At 48.7% G+C, this 15,258-nt stretch overlaps 1 protein-coding gene and 2 pseudogenes across 1 annotated transcript; all 3 read left to right on the forward strand.

Annotated features, from left to right (window-relative positions):
- Positions 1-4,263: 4,263 nt before the first annotated feature.
- Positions 4,264-5,079, forward strand: LOC120838097 (annotated as a pseudogene).
- Positions 5,080-6,149: 1,070 nt separating this feature from the next.
- Positions 6,150-8,205, forward strand: LOC115313547 (piggyBac transposable element-derived protein 4-like). The gene is made up of 3 exons (XM_040207852.1): positions 6,150-7,587; positions 7,746-8,008; positions 8,092-8,205. Exons 1-3 carry the CDS (start codon positions 6,150-6,152, stop codon positions 8,203-8,205), a joined length of 1,815 nt encoding a protein of 604 aa, XP_040063786.1.
- A 1,564-nt stretch (positions 8,206-9,769) lies between these two features.
- On the forward strand, positions 9,770-12,506 carry LOC120836223 (annotated as a pseudogene).
- Positions 12,507-15,258: the final 2,752 nt, after the last annotated feature.

Consider the following 15,258-nt stretch of genomic DNA (forward strand, 5'->3'; position numbering starts at 1 on the left):
CATAGACGATGTACGCTCGCGAGCACACAAACTGAAAACCAAAGAGCCACTCAATACATCGCCGCAGACTCAAAGCGCACGGGAGCAACAAAATACAAGTGATAATGAAAGTCTTATCTGCCGGATCGTCGCTGGTCCAGGGAGTGAATTGGATGTACCCTCCGTGGCCTTGGTCCAGACCGTCGGACGATTTTCTCGGACGCACTTCCTCAAGCACCCACACTGCAACTCTAGCACCACGCGGTACTACACAGGAAACCAACACAACTCGAGGAAGAACAATGACGTTCCAACGGCAGGCTCAAATCCCCGTTGTCTTCAAGACTACAGGACGGGAGAGCAGCGTCTCCTATTAATCTCGGGATTCCGTGCCTCTTTTCACGCCAGTTCACTACTATATATAAGGACTAGCAGCATTCTGAAGACACTCACTCTGACGAATCAGAACCGAGCTTTTTGGCTCCAATCAAAACTCTGTTTCTCGGGTTTTTCCCTTTTTTTCTTTTCGTTTTTCCAGGAAAAAAATCAAACAAGCAAAACAAACAGAACATTACTTTTACACTCCATCCAGCTTCAACAACGTCGCTGTGAGGTTTGTGGACGTGGTCAGCTGACACCCTCGGTTGAAAGCGTAGAGAAAGCGGCCTTTCAGCTAACGAGCCATACCCCGACCGTTTTCCTCTTGGCATACCCGCATGGCGCGACCGAACCCAAGTCAAACACAAACAAAACAAACCTTCGGTTCAGGGTGCGACGCCTACACAAAGCGGCTTTAACCTAAACAAAACCAGGGCGCGGCAAGCTTCCCTTTTGTACATTCGGCATGGCTCAACAAAATACACACACAGAAAGCCTTCTGTTCTTGTGTGGAAATCCGTCCGGCCGCCCTACCCTGGAGTCCCGTCGTTCCCGCATCTCCCTCGCCCCTCCTTGCCGCGCCCTGCCAGGGCCAAACAGCTTATTCCCTGCTCCCCGGATCCCTGGACGGGGGAGCGTCACCATACGGCGCGTCATCCCCGCTCGGGGATCGTGCAGGGACCATGGCAAGGGCATGGCTGTGCACGTGGACGGGTTGTGGTGGGCACGTGATCGGTGGGGAAAGAGGATATAAAAGGGGAAGCAGGACAAGGGGGGTCACTTCTTAACCTGCGGATCGGACGGTGGGTGCAACGATGACGCCGATGACAGGACGCTCACCACAGACGCGCGAGTTCAAGTAAACTGTTCTAAAAAACGCACCGTATGAGTGACTTCTTAGGGAGCGATCGAGGCACGTCCCAATCAGGCGTCGATTAGGTAGCAACTCACATAATCTGGCGCCCAAAGTGGAGCCCAAACCCATGACACCGAGATTTAAGATTCTCGTGCTCTACCGACCGAGCTAGCCGGGCGAGAGTGAACCGAGCAACAGGGTTTACACCAGCGTTCCTTAACCTGGTTAAGACCGGGTTCAGAAACAGCAATGGGGTATCGGGTTGCCCCCTCTCTACGTACGCAGCCGTGTTTAAAAGCCTCTTGTCGGGCGCGTTGCACCACGCTAGAGAAAACCTCGATGCTGCAAGGATCGAACAGGTGGCAAAGTATGATAAGAGCCATCGGCACCTGGAGTACAATGTCGGAGACCTGGTTCTGAGGAGAACGCACCCACTGGGTAATGCAGCTTGCGGTTTTGCAGCATCACTGGCTTCGAAGTGGGATGGGCCCTACGAGGTAAGTACGCGAGTGTCGCGGCTTACGTGCAGACTCAGTGGGCCGGACGCAACCGAGGAGTCTGGCCCAGTTCACGTGGCCGATTTAAAAGGATACTACCTTCGCGATCAGGACAGCGATGAAGGAGAAGCTGCTGATAAGGACGGGGAATGCCCCGTCTCGACCGGACGGCAGGCGCAGTCCGGAGCACAGATGAAGCGCGGTGGCCAGACGGTGCATGACACTGTCGGCGAGTTCACTTCCCACAGGAGTTTCTGCCGTCACTACAATCTGCAGCGCAGGGTTTAGTCCATTTATGTGTTTCTAACTGCACTTCCTTCCCACAGAATGCCTTTATGTAACGACGCCGGACGCCGAGCACGTGCTGACGCTGGACCCCCGGGGATGACCCCTTTCCGGAGGCCCGCCAGGGCAGAACGGGGGTGCGCTCTCCAAAGTACCCGGGGTGGGCACCCCGGGTCAAGGCGGCCTGACACTTGGGGTCAGCAACCCTGGAGGTGGCCCCAGGAAAGGGGCACTAGACGGCAGGGCCAGGCAGTGCCAGAAAGCCTCAGCGGGTTCCCCGAACCTCGCGAGCACGAGCAGAAATTCGCCACGGAACGGTTCAAGACCGTCCTCGCGGGGTGAATCAGCTGCGAGCAGGCCCCCTTCCCAATGCAGTGGCGAATCCCCGGAGGAATGGGGAAAGATCCTTTTCACAGGGGGGACGGCCCTAGAGCCTACGGCTATGCCACACCACAAAGAGCTGGACGGCGTGGGACGGGTAGCAGGACCTCCATTACATGTCCCGCCAACGTTGGCGGGACTAGCTGAGACCGGTCCACGACACGCCCGGTGTCGAGGTCCCGCCGCCCTTCCTGGGGCACACGCTGCCTTCATTCCAACTCGCCCCAGACCTGCAGGACTCTTGCTGGCTGTGCCAGGTACCGGTGGTACACTGGGAGTCACACGAGGCCAGCCCACGTCACCAGGAGCTGCCCAGGGCGGTGGGCCCCCCTACGTGCGTCAAGGCGGCGCTGCAGCCACTCCGGAGGAACCGGCCCGACCTCCCAGCCTCGGCGGCCCGGGAGCTTCCTGAGGAGGGGGCCATCTCCGTAGCCGTTGCCGCTGCCTCCACCGCCGCGACCACCGCGGTCTCGGACCCGCTGCCGCCCCCACTGGTGCCACTCCCCTGCTTGGCCGAGCCCCTCGCAGCCCCGCTGTCACTTCCGCCCGCCAAGGACACTGTTATGGTGGAGTTAGAGGAGTTCCTGGCCGGGGACCTTCCGCCCTTCGCCGACTCAGTCACCCCGGAGTCCGAGCCTTGAAGGCGACGAGGTGTGGAGATCCGTCCGGCCACCCCACTCTGGAGTCATGTCTTTCTTGCATTTCCCTCACCCCTTCGTCCGTTCTTCCCGCGCCCTGCCAGGGCCGAACAGCCCATTTCCTGCTCACCCGGATCCTTGGATGGGGGAGCGTCACCATACAGCGCGTTATCCCCGCTCAGGGATCGTACGGGGACTATGGCAAGGGCGTGGGTCTGCACGTGGACGGATCGTGGTGAGCATGTGATCGGTGGGGGGCGAGGATATAAAAGGGGAAGCAGGACAAGGGGGGTCGCTTTTTAACCTGCAGACCGGAAAGTGGGTACGACGACGACAACGAGGACAAGACGCTCACCAGCGACGTGCGAGTTCAAGTAAGCTGTTCTAAAACACGCACACTGTGCGAGTGACTTCTTGGGGAGCGAGCGAGGCACGTCCCGATCGGGCGTCGATTAGGTAGCAACCCACACTTGGTATGCCGCATACACAAGGTGGAGTGGAGATAACGAGCCAGACCCCGGTCGCTTCTTTTCGGGATACCCAGCATGCCCCGACGTACCACCCACACAGAAGAAATGTAACAAAAACAACATAACAAAAGAAAAAAAAAAAACAAAAAAAAACCTTGGCGATTCTTGACACAGCTCAAAAGCGCGAAGGACTTTTAGCATTCCTTGAACTACTTTTTGAAAATGACGATTGCCCCGAGTCTATGCTTTTGTCCACGCACACATCGAGGCGGATTACGTCGGCCAGTGACCCCGGGGCGAGTGTTTGTCATGACAGCAGAAGCTCACGCGACAGCATCGCGGTGAACCTGAAACAAGTTGTGGCAGCCCGAACTGTAGGTGCAGGACACGACCAACTTTCGCGATTTCGTACAATTCTCGGACTTCCAAGTCCAATGCACCATAAAACATTCAACACCATTTCTAATAAGCGCCATGGTGCAGTGATGAGAGCAGTGAGCCAAAACTTGGAGCTGGCTTGAAATATCACGAAGGACGCAGCCGGCGGCAGAGATGTGCCAGTCATGTTTGATGGCACCAGGCAAAACAGGCGCCATAAAAGTCACAATGGAGTAAGCACAGTTGTGTCCCTGGACACTGGGCTCTGCCTCGACTTCCAAATTCTTTCGAATTATTGCCTTGCTCGCAGTATCCTCAAGGACATCGGCGACGATGAAGAAGCGTGGCAAGCCTTTCATCGTCCAGTTTGCGAAAAAAACACGGACTACTCATCCCACACAATGGAACCCGCTGCAGCAGTGCAAATATGGCAGTGTGTGAGGCAAAAGTATATGGTGACTGCGATTAAAAAAGAGGAATGCACGAACCATGTTTCGAAGCGCCTCGGAACTGCCCTGTGGAAATTGGCAACACCACTGCCATGCGGTGAAAAACCAAGGATTCAACTATACAGAAACCACAGATGTACTATAAGATGGCCAACACAAGCAACAAAGGCAGTGTCCGAAGCATGTACACTGTCCGAAGCATGTACACATATCTTCATAGCTGTTCCAGTGATGGTGCCAGCAGTCACAACTTTTGCCCTGCAGGACCGAACTCGTGGTGGAAGCGCAAGCGTGCGGAAGCACTGGGGAGCCTGCACCACACCACACCCCGCTGTTGACAAAAGCCCAGGGAATGGCAATTCTGCCCATACATAAGTGCCTCATTGACGAGAAGCACTTTCTCAATGCTTTTACGGAGAGACACAAAATGCGGCCAAGTCACTCAATAGTAAAATAGGGCTGTTGTGCCTGAAAACCAAGTTCACCTCCAGGGCTACTGTGGAGATGGCCACGGCGATTGCTGTGCTTTGGTACAACAAAGGCCATACAGGCTTTGAAAGAGTGCTGGAAGAGATCGGAATACTTCCTTCAGAAGATTTGGCCATGCATGGTGACCAGTGTGATCAAATGCGCATCAAGAGAATGAACACCAAGCAAACAGTGGAAGCAATTGGGGCACACCGTTGTAGTACAGTGAAGAGGGCTCACATTAAGGAGACAAACTGCGAGAGCCAGGGAAGACAAAGTTATTCTGCTGGAGGGTTTTAAAAACCTTCAGTGCATTTTGCCATTGTGGCCAAATTTTATGTAAATAGAGTGGCATTTCAATGAATACAAACTTCACAAGCTTTCAAACTTGTTTTTCTCACTTTCTTGTTTTTGAAAATTTCATGTTTTCCGGGCAGCCTTTTGTGAACTTAAGAGTTAACCTATAGTAACGAAATTTGGTACACATGTTCTTTAAGACATGTGGAGTGCTGATATCTACTTAAAATTGAATTTTCTACCAGCATTAGTTATGAAACTTCTCATTTATTGTTTCAAGGGAGACTGAAAATATTTAGTTACAGAGCACAAAGTTTTTTTGTATAGTTCTAGTATTTTTGTTCAAAGTGTGCCTAGATATCAGCACTTAGCAATTTCCGAAGAGTCAAATAAGATACAGCGTGATACTTTTCTTGTAAATTTAGTACATCAAAAAGGTCCCAGGAAAAGTGCTGCTTTTTGCATTATGTATGCACATAACTCAATAACTATAGTAACTAGATGAAAACTAAATACATATTTGGAATCTGTATGAAGAGCTATATCAATGGCCGAATTTTTATGTTTCTAGAACTTGACAGGCATACCTATGAAACACTCATTTGCTTCAATATTCTGTGTTCAACGATAGTTGCAGCAAAGCCTAGAGACTTGTAAAGTTATCTTTATCATTCTGATAAAGCTAAGAAGCATAGAATTTGTCATGTGTGCATTATGCATGCAGTATGACTTGCTGTACTTGGTCACTGGTTGGCTTATCAGAATGATCAAAACAAATTTAGAATTTGCGCAAGAGAGATTTGTTTTAACCCTTTGCGGTCATGTGCCGGGTGGCCCGACATCGAAGAAACGCGCTTCCGGTCCGGTGTCGGGCGTCGCCCGACACGCGTTCCCGCGCTCTTTAAAACGTGCTCCTTCGCTCTTTTTTGCTGGATTGGTGGTGCCATCTCTTGGAACGTTTATACACTTCACTTTTGAAAGGGTTTGAGTTTTTTCTCATAGAGGGCAGAACTAATTCTAAACAGTCTAAACAATGGAGGAGCGTGCGAATTTCAACTTTGCTGCCACGAGGGATGGCCACGTTCCAGCCACGCTCATTTTATGGTAACTCTTCGCGTGATGTAGTTGAAAGTGATGACAATTTCAGTGAAGAAAACAACTATATCCCTCCGTCAGATGATAAAAAGACGTCCTCTGCTGATTTGAGCGAAAGTAGAGATGAAGATGAAACGACTGCTCAAGACAACCGCGGAGCCGCTCAGCCACAAGCATCGTCCTTGAGTTTGTACACGAACAATCTCCCGGACTTTCCTGTGCTTACCTTCAGTGTGAGTAATCCCAAATCACAAATTGGGCCCTCAAATCTTCAATCTGAACTCCAGTTTTTTCAATTATTTTTTACGGATCAACTGATTGGAGAAATCGTTCACGAAACAAACCGGTATGCGTGCGAGAAGATTTCGTCTGCGGAACCTCTTGCAAAACATTCCATTTGGAAAAGCTGGGAGGACGTCACTGTCGATGAGTTCAAAGCATTTCTCGGAGTCCTTATGAACATGGCACTGAATCCCAAGCCAGACATCAAAGAGTACTTCAGCGAAGAAATTCTGAAGAAGATGCCTTTTTTTCGACTGGTGTTCACTCGAACAAGATTTCTGCAAATTTTCTGGATGCTGCACGTTTCTCCTCCTCCGCAAGGCCCATCAGGACAGCCGACACGTGGCAGCAAGGTGAGAAACGTTGTCAGCTACATTGATTCAAAGTGCAGAGAGCATATCAAGCCCGGTCCAAAGATTTGCGTAGATGAGAGCACCGTGGGCTTCAAGGGGCGAGTCTCCTTCAAGTGCTACAACCCACAGAAGCCGACAAAGTGGGGCCTTCGGGTGTATGTACTCGCAGACTGCGCATCTGGGTATGTTTCTGCATTCGGGCCATACTACGGCAGCACTACTACGGAGAGCCTCCCTCGGCCAGACCTTCCTTTCACTTGTCGAATCGTCCTTCACCTTCTCGACAAAGTGCAGTGCGCTTCGCCTGGAAAGGGGTACCACCTGTACACAGATAGGTTTTATACGTCGCCAACACTCGCCGAGGAGTTGCTTTCGCAGGACGTCAAGCTGACGGGGACTGTGATGACCAAAAGAAAAAAAAAAAAAAAATTGTTCCTGTGCCGATTTCCAGCCAACAAGTATGCCTCAGTCCGTGCCGGGACCATGCCATCCAGGTACAAAGACTGTTCAGTTTTTACTTCATTGGGGCAGATTTTGTCTCTAACTGGGTTGAATGTGGCAGAGCTCTTCAGGTGGATGTTTCTGGAGGGGGTGGCAGACGAAGCGGAAGCATTGATGAACCCAGCGGATGAAATGGACGAAGAATTCTCCTATGCTCCGTACCTGTCCGACCTCAACTTGGTTCCCCGGTCCCCTTACTCTGCGGTGGCAAACCCAATGCTTCATCAGTGGCTCCACATCTTTCTCAAATGTCCACCACTCGACGGAAGCAGTCTCTTTTGTGAGAGAAAACAGAAGACGCTAAAGCGATGGCAACAAGAACATCATTCACCAGGCTAAGCCTTTCTGCTTTGAACAAGCTGCTTCGGTGTGTCAAATGCAAGCTTTGCAGCAGCTCGGTGAACTTCTCGAAAGGAGATCGACAATATGGCATTGCAGTGAAACTGATCCTGAATTACGATGCATGCAGAGAAGTGGAAACCACTTGGAGTTCGCCAAGAGTAGACGGGGATGCGAGGTGCAATCCATTCGAGGTGAACATGCTTGCGACTCGTGCTGTTCTCAGTACGGGGAACAAACAGACTATACTCAATAACTTGTGCGCTGCTTTGAACATTTCTAAGCGAGGCATGCACACGAAGACGTACAAGAAGTATGTTAAAAACAAGCTCAACCCTGCCGCTCGGAGGGCTGTCGCATCGGCGAGTGCGTGAAAGCGGTGAAAGCATTTTACTCCGATTCGAAATTCGGAAATCCTGAAAATATAGCAATTTCCTTTTCACAGGTTATGAGCTCAATTTTGTCATGCTCTCGAACTTTTGCTTGGGTTGTGAGCTCGGCCCAAAAGAAGGCGACCTTGGGCAAGAACAGCGGCGAGCAGGCCACGGGTACCAAATGAACATTTCACATTTAAGGAGTGTGAGGAGTGTGTGGCGCCGGCAACAACCGAAACCGTGCGGGGACACTCCTTCCCTAGGGGGGATTCTTAGAGACAATGCTTGTCCCCACTCCCGGGGGTCGCAGGAAGCAGCGAGAGACGGGAGGCAGTGGGAAACGGCGCGGAGGGAATAAAGGAGTGTTGCAAGCTCACGTGAGACGTTTGTGAAAGTGCCCGCTCTGCCGAACCAAGCGTGACAAGTGGGGGCTCGTCCGGGATTGCACCATAAACTCTTTCAGGGTGCCAGAGGGGTTAGTTCAGCAGCTCCTCCGACAGACCGACGGATCGGCACTGCAACGTGAGAACGTTGCAGCACAATTGCGACAAATCGTAATGGTGGCTTCGATGCTCGCCGGCGCCGAAGGGCCAGTGGCGACTGTGGCCACAGTCCATCCCTCCGGCGGCCCTGTGCCCAGATTGCGGCCCAGCTGCCCAACTTCTCGGACTTCAGAGTTCTTCAGTCGCCCGAGGAATTTCTGGAGCGGCTCGAGGACTTTTGTTTGGTGACAGGTGTCACCGCCGACAAACGACTAAGCCAGGTCGTGCCAGCCGCACTGGAGGGCAGTGCGAAATTGTGGTGACGCTTCATGGGCGACTTCGCCAGCTGGGATAACTTCACGTCCGCATGGCGTTCGCCTCCATCGACGCGAAGTGTTGCCTCAAGGATGAGCTGCGACTATGTACACAGCACCCGGAAGAGAACTTGAAGGAGTTATTTACACGACTGCGGCAAGATTTTGCCGCAGTCGTGCAAGAGCCGGTGCAAGATTTCGAGAAACTGGGTCTGAACTAGTTCAGAACTGGGATGAATAGAACGCGCCAGTGCAGCGGCCGTCCAACTTCTGGTTGAATCGAATGCACCAGTTCCTGCACTGCTGAACTACATCAGCCAGTTCAGGCGAATCGAACAGACCTATTGTTGATATCAACTCACGAAAAATTTATATAAAAATGCACGTAAAAATTACTTTTTATAACGAACAACATACTGGCTATATCAAACTTTTCCCCCTGGAAGGCTTCTAGAAACGTGCAAACAATCGCCTTCCAGCCTGCCCCTTCCCCCCAAAAAAGAAGTAGAAAAGAAAGAAAATTCCAAAAGCTCAAGTTGCGAAGAGAAGCGATGCAGAAGAAGAGAAAGCTTAAAAAATACTCTGCACGCACGCACGCACAGACAAAAAAAAAACTTTTCATCCCAAGGTGTTTGCTTACGAAGAGAAGCGATTCAAAAGGGGAGGTAAGCTGAAAGAACACACTTTGCATGCACGCAAAAAAAAGAAAGATTTTCAGGGGATTGTTACGAGGCATAAGTGAATAAATGAGAAAAAAAGAGCCCTCACCTTGCAGCGAACGCATCATGGAAGTTCATTGTAAATGTTTTTGCTATATCGAACTGAACGTAGCGTTTCCTGCTGTTCGTTATAAACGGGTTTGTCTGTATTCCAGGCATTCCCGATTCCTACCCCAGAGTTTGATGAGTAGAAATGCCATGCAACCACCCTGGGCAGTTGCGTCGGGTGGAGGAGCCCAGTACTTCACCTCGTAACATTATTGTAACTTTCGTCTTGCGTTGGCATGACATGACATTTGTGCTGTAAATTGACTGCCCTCCAGGACACAAGCAATGGAAGCTGCACGAGCCAGAGCAAAGCCATCCACCAAACCAGCACAACCATGGTTAGCAATACATATTCAAAGCATTCATAACTCCAGCCCCCGAGTTTGATGAACAGAAAATGCAATGTATCCCCCCTGGCCAGTGGCGTTGGATGAAGCCCAGGACTTCACCTCGTAACATTATTGTAACTTTCGTCTTGCGTTATCATGACATGGCATTTGTGCTGTAATTTGACTGCCCTCCAGGACACAAGCAATGGAAGCTGCACGAGCGAAAGCCCACCCATCAACCAAAGCAGCACAGCTATGGTTAGTGATACATATTCTAGGCATTTAGGATTCCGACCCCAGAGTTTGACGAACAGAAAACGTAATCCATCCACCCTGACCAGTTGTGTCCGATGGAGCCAAGAACTTCACCTTGCAACAATATTGCAACTTTCGTCTTGTGTTATCATGACATGACATTTGTGCTGTAAATTGACTGCCCTTCAGGACACAAGCAATGGTAGCTGCACCAGCCAAAGCACAGCCATCCACCAAAGCAGCACAACCATGGTTAGTGATACATATCCCAGGAATTTAGGATTCCGACCCCAGAGTTTGACAAACAGAAAATGCAATGCATCCACCCTGACCAGTCGCGTCGGGTAGAGCCCAGGACTTCATCTCGCAACATAATTGTAACTTTCGTCTTGCGTTAGCGTGACATGACATTTGTGTTGCAATTACTTCTTTCTTGGCAGTTTGCTATGCACATATATAAACATATGGTATGTCCGTACACTACACTAAGGTAGTGCTAATTGTGGAGTTCTTGCATTGTGCCCCCTACATGCCATCCTAATTGCAGTGTGTCAAAGAAGAGCACTGAGCAGTAATGGTATACATGGTTTTTCCAACAGCGAACATCCATGGTCACCAATAGCCACCATTTATTTCCTTATTGAACATTTTCAGAAATCACTTAGAACTTTAAAATCAGACAATGGTAGGAAATTCAAATCTCCTGGAAATTAGGTAGTCATGGCCTGGTCACTGAGGTCATCTGCACTGCACATAGCGAATTAAAAAAAAAAAAAAACTGTTAAAATGGAACAAGGGAAAGAAGCTCTATGTGCCTTGTCTGGTTCTCAAGGAATTTATTTTGCTTTTGGTGATAGAAACTCGTAGAACACTGCACAAAAAGCAGTGAAAGGAAAAGGTTTTGTGAATCGAAACGTGAAGTCAGTGGTGTTGCAGATTTACAACCTACAAAATGGTGAAGAAAGATTTTGCGAATAGTTTGGCAAATCATCTAATTACTGCTGACTTCTTTTATAGATGCCACGAAAGGTGACAAGGACTCTGGCCATACAAGTTCGAACCAAGTGTCGCTCAGTTTCTACACAGACGCGTCCTCAAACTCGGTCGGCATGTACGTGCTCTTTTCATTGTGAATTGACAGTGTTTTATATGCATTCCAGCAATAAAGAGCTGAAATGCCCAACATCTTTTTCAGACGTCCAAGTGAACACGGCTATACGACAGGACCATGCGGTGCAGACAGACATATCTGCCACAGGCGACGCTTGGGATCTTTTAGACAGGCTACATGGAACCTCATCCGCAATCTCCGAACAAGTGCCACTGCCATCAGAGTTTCTGAGCTCCATACATGCCGAATGTGAAGGTGGGAATGATGATGCTAACGAACCTAAAAATTATAGGCCAATATCAGTTCTTAATGGTATAAACACAAACGGTATAAACGCAATATTAGGCCCATCAAAACAGGGATTCCACAGGGATCGGTGCTGGGTCCTGTCCTTTTTCATTATATGTCAATGATCTCTCGCATTTATGCAGATGATACAGCAATTTACTACACAAATAATTCGTTGGATAACATTAATAGTATAATCAATGAAGAACTAATTATTGTCTAGGACTAGTGCAGTTATAATAAGTTGATGCTGAATAAAAAAAATGAAGTATGTTATATTTCACCAAAAGAACAAATAAACTATGCTAACTGCAAAATTTATATTGCCACCTCTCTTATAGAACAAGTATATACATTCAAATATCTGAGAGTAATATTCGACTTACACTTACATTGGCAACATCAGATAGCCTATACTTGTCAAAAGCTATCATATGCTTGCTGCATTCTGCTGAAGTCTCGACAGTGCTTAGACTCTTCAACCTTGAAAATTATTTACTTCTCGATATTCCACTCCCATTTAACATACTGTACAGAAACATGGGGTACAACCTATAACATGTATCTCACGCCCATTATTGGTTTACAAAAAAGGCAGTTTGGATTATAACTGACTCGCACTATACACAGGCATCGAGCATTTCCTTTGATCACCTCAGCATTCTTCCACTGCATAAACTAGTAAAGTATAAAATTGCCACCGTTTCACAAAATGTTGACCACAAACCACCCATTTCCTATAACTATAGTTCTTAAAGGTTTCCATCAAACTAGGGCAAATTTGTCTGGACACTTTAACCTTCCACAATGCTGCAACGTTTAGGGGGAAAGGCTAATTCAATTCTGTGGGACAAAAATCTGGAAGACCCTATTGAACGACCTTCGAAATTCGCATACTTTTAACAATGCACTGAGGCACAATCTCCTCTTGTCTACCTAGATCATCTTTCATCCTCATTATCGTTTCTTAGGTATTGGTAACCGAGATTAGCTTCTAATATAGTAACAAGATTGGGAGTACTTTTGTTGCTTTCTAATGACATATGCCTGTCGCTCTGTGCTCTTGTGATACTTTGTTAATGAGCCTGAACTAGCCCAGCGGCTATGGGTTCATATGCTTTTCCCAATATTTTGTATACCTTTTTCGGTCAATAAAATTGAATTGTATTGAACCTCTCAAAGGTCCAGCACCACCTGCCAGCTCGGAGCCTGCAGGCATGTGTGAAAACAACGACAGATTTGGCGACTGTGGTGACTGTCCAGCTTCCCCAACCAGCCCACCTAGTTCGGAGCCACCAAGCATGTGTCAAAATGACGACCCCACCTATGATCCGACCTACGACTCAACCCATGAACCGTCATATGACAACAGTTTTCAGATGTGAGTATACACCAACTCAAGTTTACAAACAAACCAGAGCGCCCCTAGCGGACGCCACCGAAGCCGCGCACGCACGATGGGTGTGGGCAAAAAGCTCGCCGTCGCCCAAAACCAAACCATTGTAATGCGATGTTGTCAAAGTCAGTGTGAGTCCCCCTGGCCTTTTTTGCATTCAAATCGTTGATTCTATGTCTTCCTGGAAATGTGACTACGATACTTGAGCAACCTCAGCGAAATTAATGAGGCTTGTTACATTGCAAAACTTCGCGTGAATAACGTGGATGCCGTAGAATGTACGCTAAAGCCTGTTTCGCATGGGGAGATTTCGCTTGCAATTTTCAGTCGCAACGTCGCTCGGGCTGCAAAAGCGTGAACCAAAGCCGAGATGGTCGATGTCGGTACTGAAAATCGCAAGCAGAATCGGACGAAGTGAATCAGGCCTAACAAGTTGGTGATGGCCACTGGCAACAATGATCAGCATCTCCTTGTATCTACTGTTTACATCAAGCCTGCCTACCAACCTTCAAACCGAAGTCTTTTGAGGCCTGCACTTGCTTCTTATTGCAAGTACCAAGCCAACATTTGGTCTACAGACCGGTGTTGTCTAAAAGAGCAGACGACAAGCAGAAGTGTTTGAAAGAGCAGGCGACAGTTCGAACGATCAGGCGGCCGTTTGAACTTGACGCACTGAATGTAGTCCACAGGTGGTCCGTACAACTTGACCATTTTTATTTATTTATTTATTTAAATACCTTAAGAACCCTGAGTCAGGGTATTACATAAGGGAGTGAGTTAAAAAAAATAGCAAGGTTAACATTTGGCGGAACGAATCAATGTCTTGAGCAAAGACGATGGCTTCGGGCAGGCCGTTCCAGTCCACAGATTTCGCCGGGAAAAAAGATTTAAGGAATGCTGTATTTCGAGTGAAAGAAAGGCCCACTTTTGCATGCTGGTCAATGCTAGGTGATATGCGATGAGGATTTCCGGCATTCATGTTGGAACAAAACTAATAAATCTGAGGACCACAAGTATCCATGAATTCAACGTAAGGCGCTTCCCGCCGAAGCAATCATGATCCGACGGCGTCTGCTTTTCTCTTTTCACGCCACATATCCACGTTTTCCAATGAATTCAGCACATGAAAACTGACCACACCTTCCTTGACTCTTCTGGTACAGCCCCAGTCGCGGCGTTTCGACGAGAAAGCAGGTTTTTGTCTGGTCCCTTACAAAACAATGTAGGAATACACGTCTCACATGGGGACTTCCGCCCACAGCCCCAGACCCGAAGTGCGCCCAATGTGCCACCACCATGCCGTGACGTAACATAAATGAGTTTGTGTATACAGGCTTCAGCGATAGGTGAGCGGCGTTTTCAACTTCCTGTTACTTGGAAATTTAGTTTCACCGTTGAAAAACGACAACAATGAACCGCAAGCCTGTGCAAGCATGGTTCTAAAACCTCCAGATTGCAGTTTTCAGAACTTTGCTTAGACAGGCTTGCAGATCGTCGTCATTTGTCAACAGCAAAACAGAACTTTTTAAGAAACTGGAAGTTGCCAAATGCCACTCACCTGCTCGTTAGTTTGCAAAGGATTTGTAGTGACTAACGAAATAGAAATGACTCAATAGCTTATTTGTTTGCCCCACCTTTGGGCCAGCATGCCGCACTTAGTGGTTTTCGACTTGTCTGTTATCAGAACACATGCACCACGGTATGTTAAGAAAGCATGTTTAAACTGAAAACTGGGCAACCTAAAGACAGCCTGTTGTACGTAACTTTTTCAGGGTTGGGGTCGTTCTCCTAAATTTGTTTTGCTTACTTTTGCAGGGATGACGAAGAAACCGAACAAGGCCATCCTCGGGGTGAAAACAAGTACATTGTGTATGAAAGTTGCCTGCTAGAGTGCTTCAGGCTCTGCATGACATGCTATGCACCGTCCAAGCCATCCCTCCATCTGAGTGGAAGCTGCCTCACTGTGACAACCCTCTGCCCTAAGAACCCCTCGCACACCTGGTCCAGCCAACCATACGTGGGACTGAAACCGGTTGGAAATATCGATATCGCATCTGTCCTGCTGTTTTCCGGCTCTAGCCCTGCACCAGCTCTCAGAATGATGCGCCTCATGAATATTAGGGTCATCTCGGAACGAAGATTCCACGATTATCAACAAGCTTACCTCCTCCCTGCTGTGCAAACGGTTCGTAGATCCCTCATCTGATTCAAGCATAGTGTAACTTACTCTGCAGCAATTCTTTCTGCAGTGTGCCGGCATAATGCTATGGCAGCATACCCTACTATGAGTGATAGG

The sequence above is a fragment of the Ixodes scapularis genome, unplaced genomic scaffold (genome assembly GCF_016920785.2).
Source record: "Ixodes scapularis isolate PalLabHiFi unplaced genomic scaffold, ASM1692078v2 PGA_scaffold0__279_contigs__length_252992795, whole genome shotgun sequence".
Taxonomy (NCBI): domain Eukaryota; kingdom Metazoa; phylum Arthropoda; class Arachnida; order Ixodida; family Ixodidae; genus Ixodes; species Ixodes scapularis.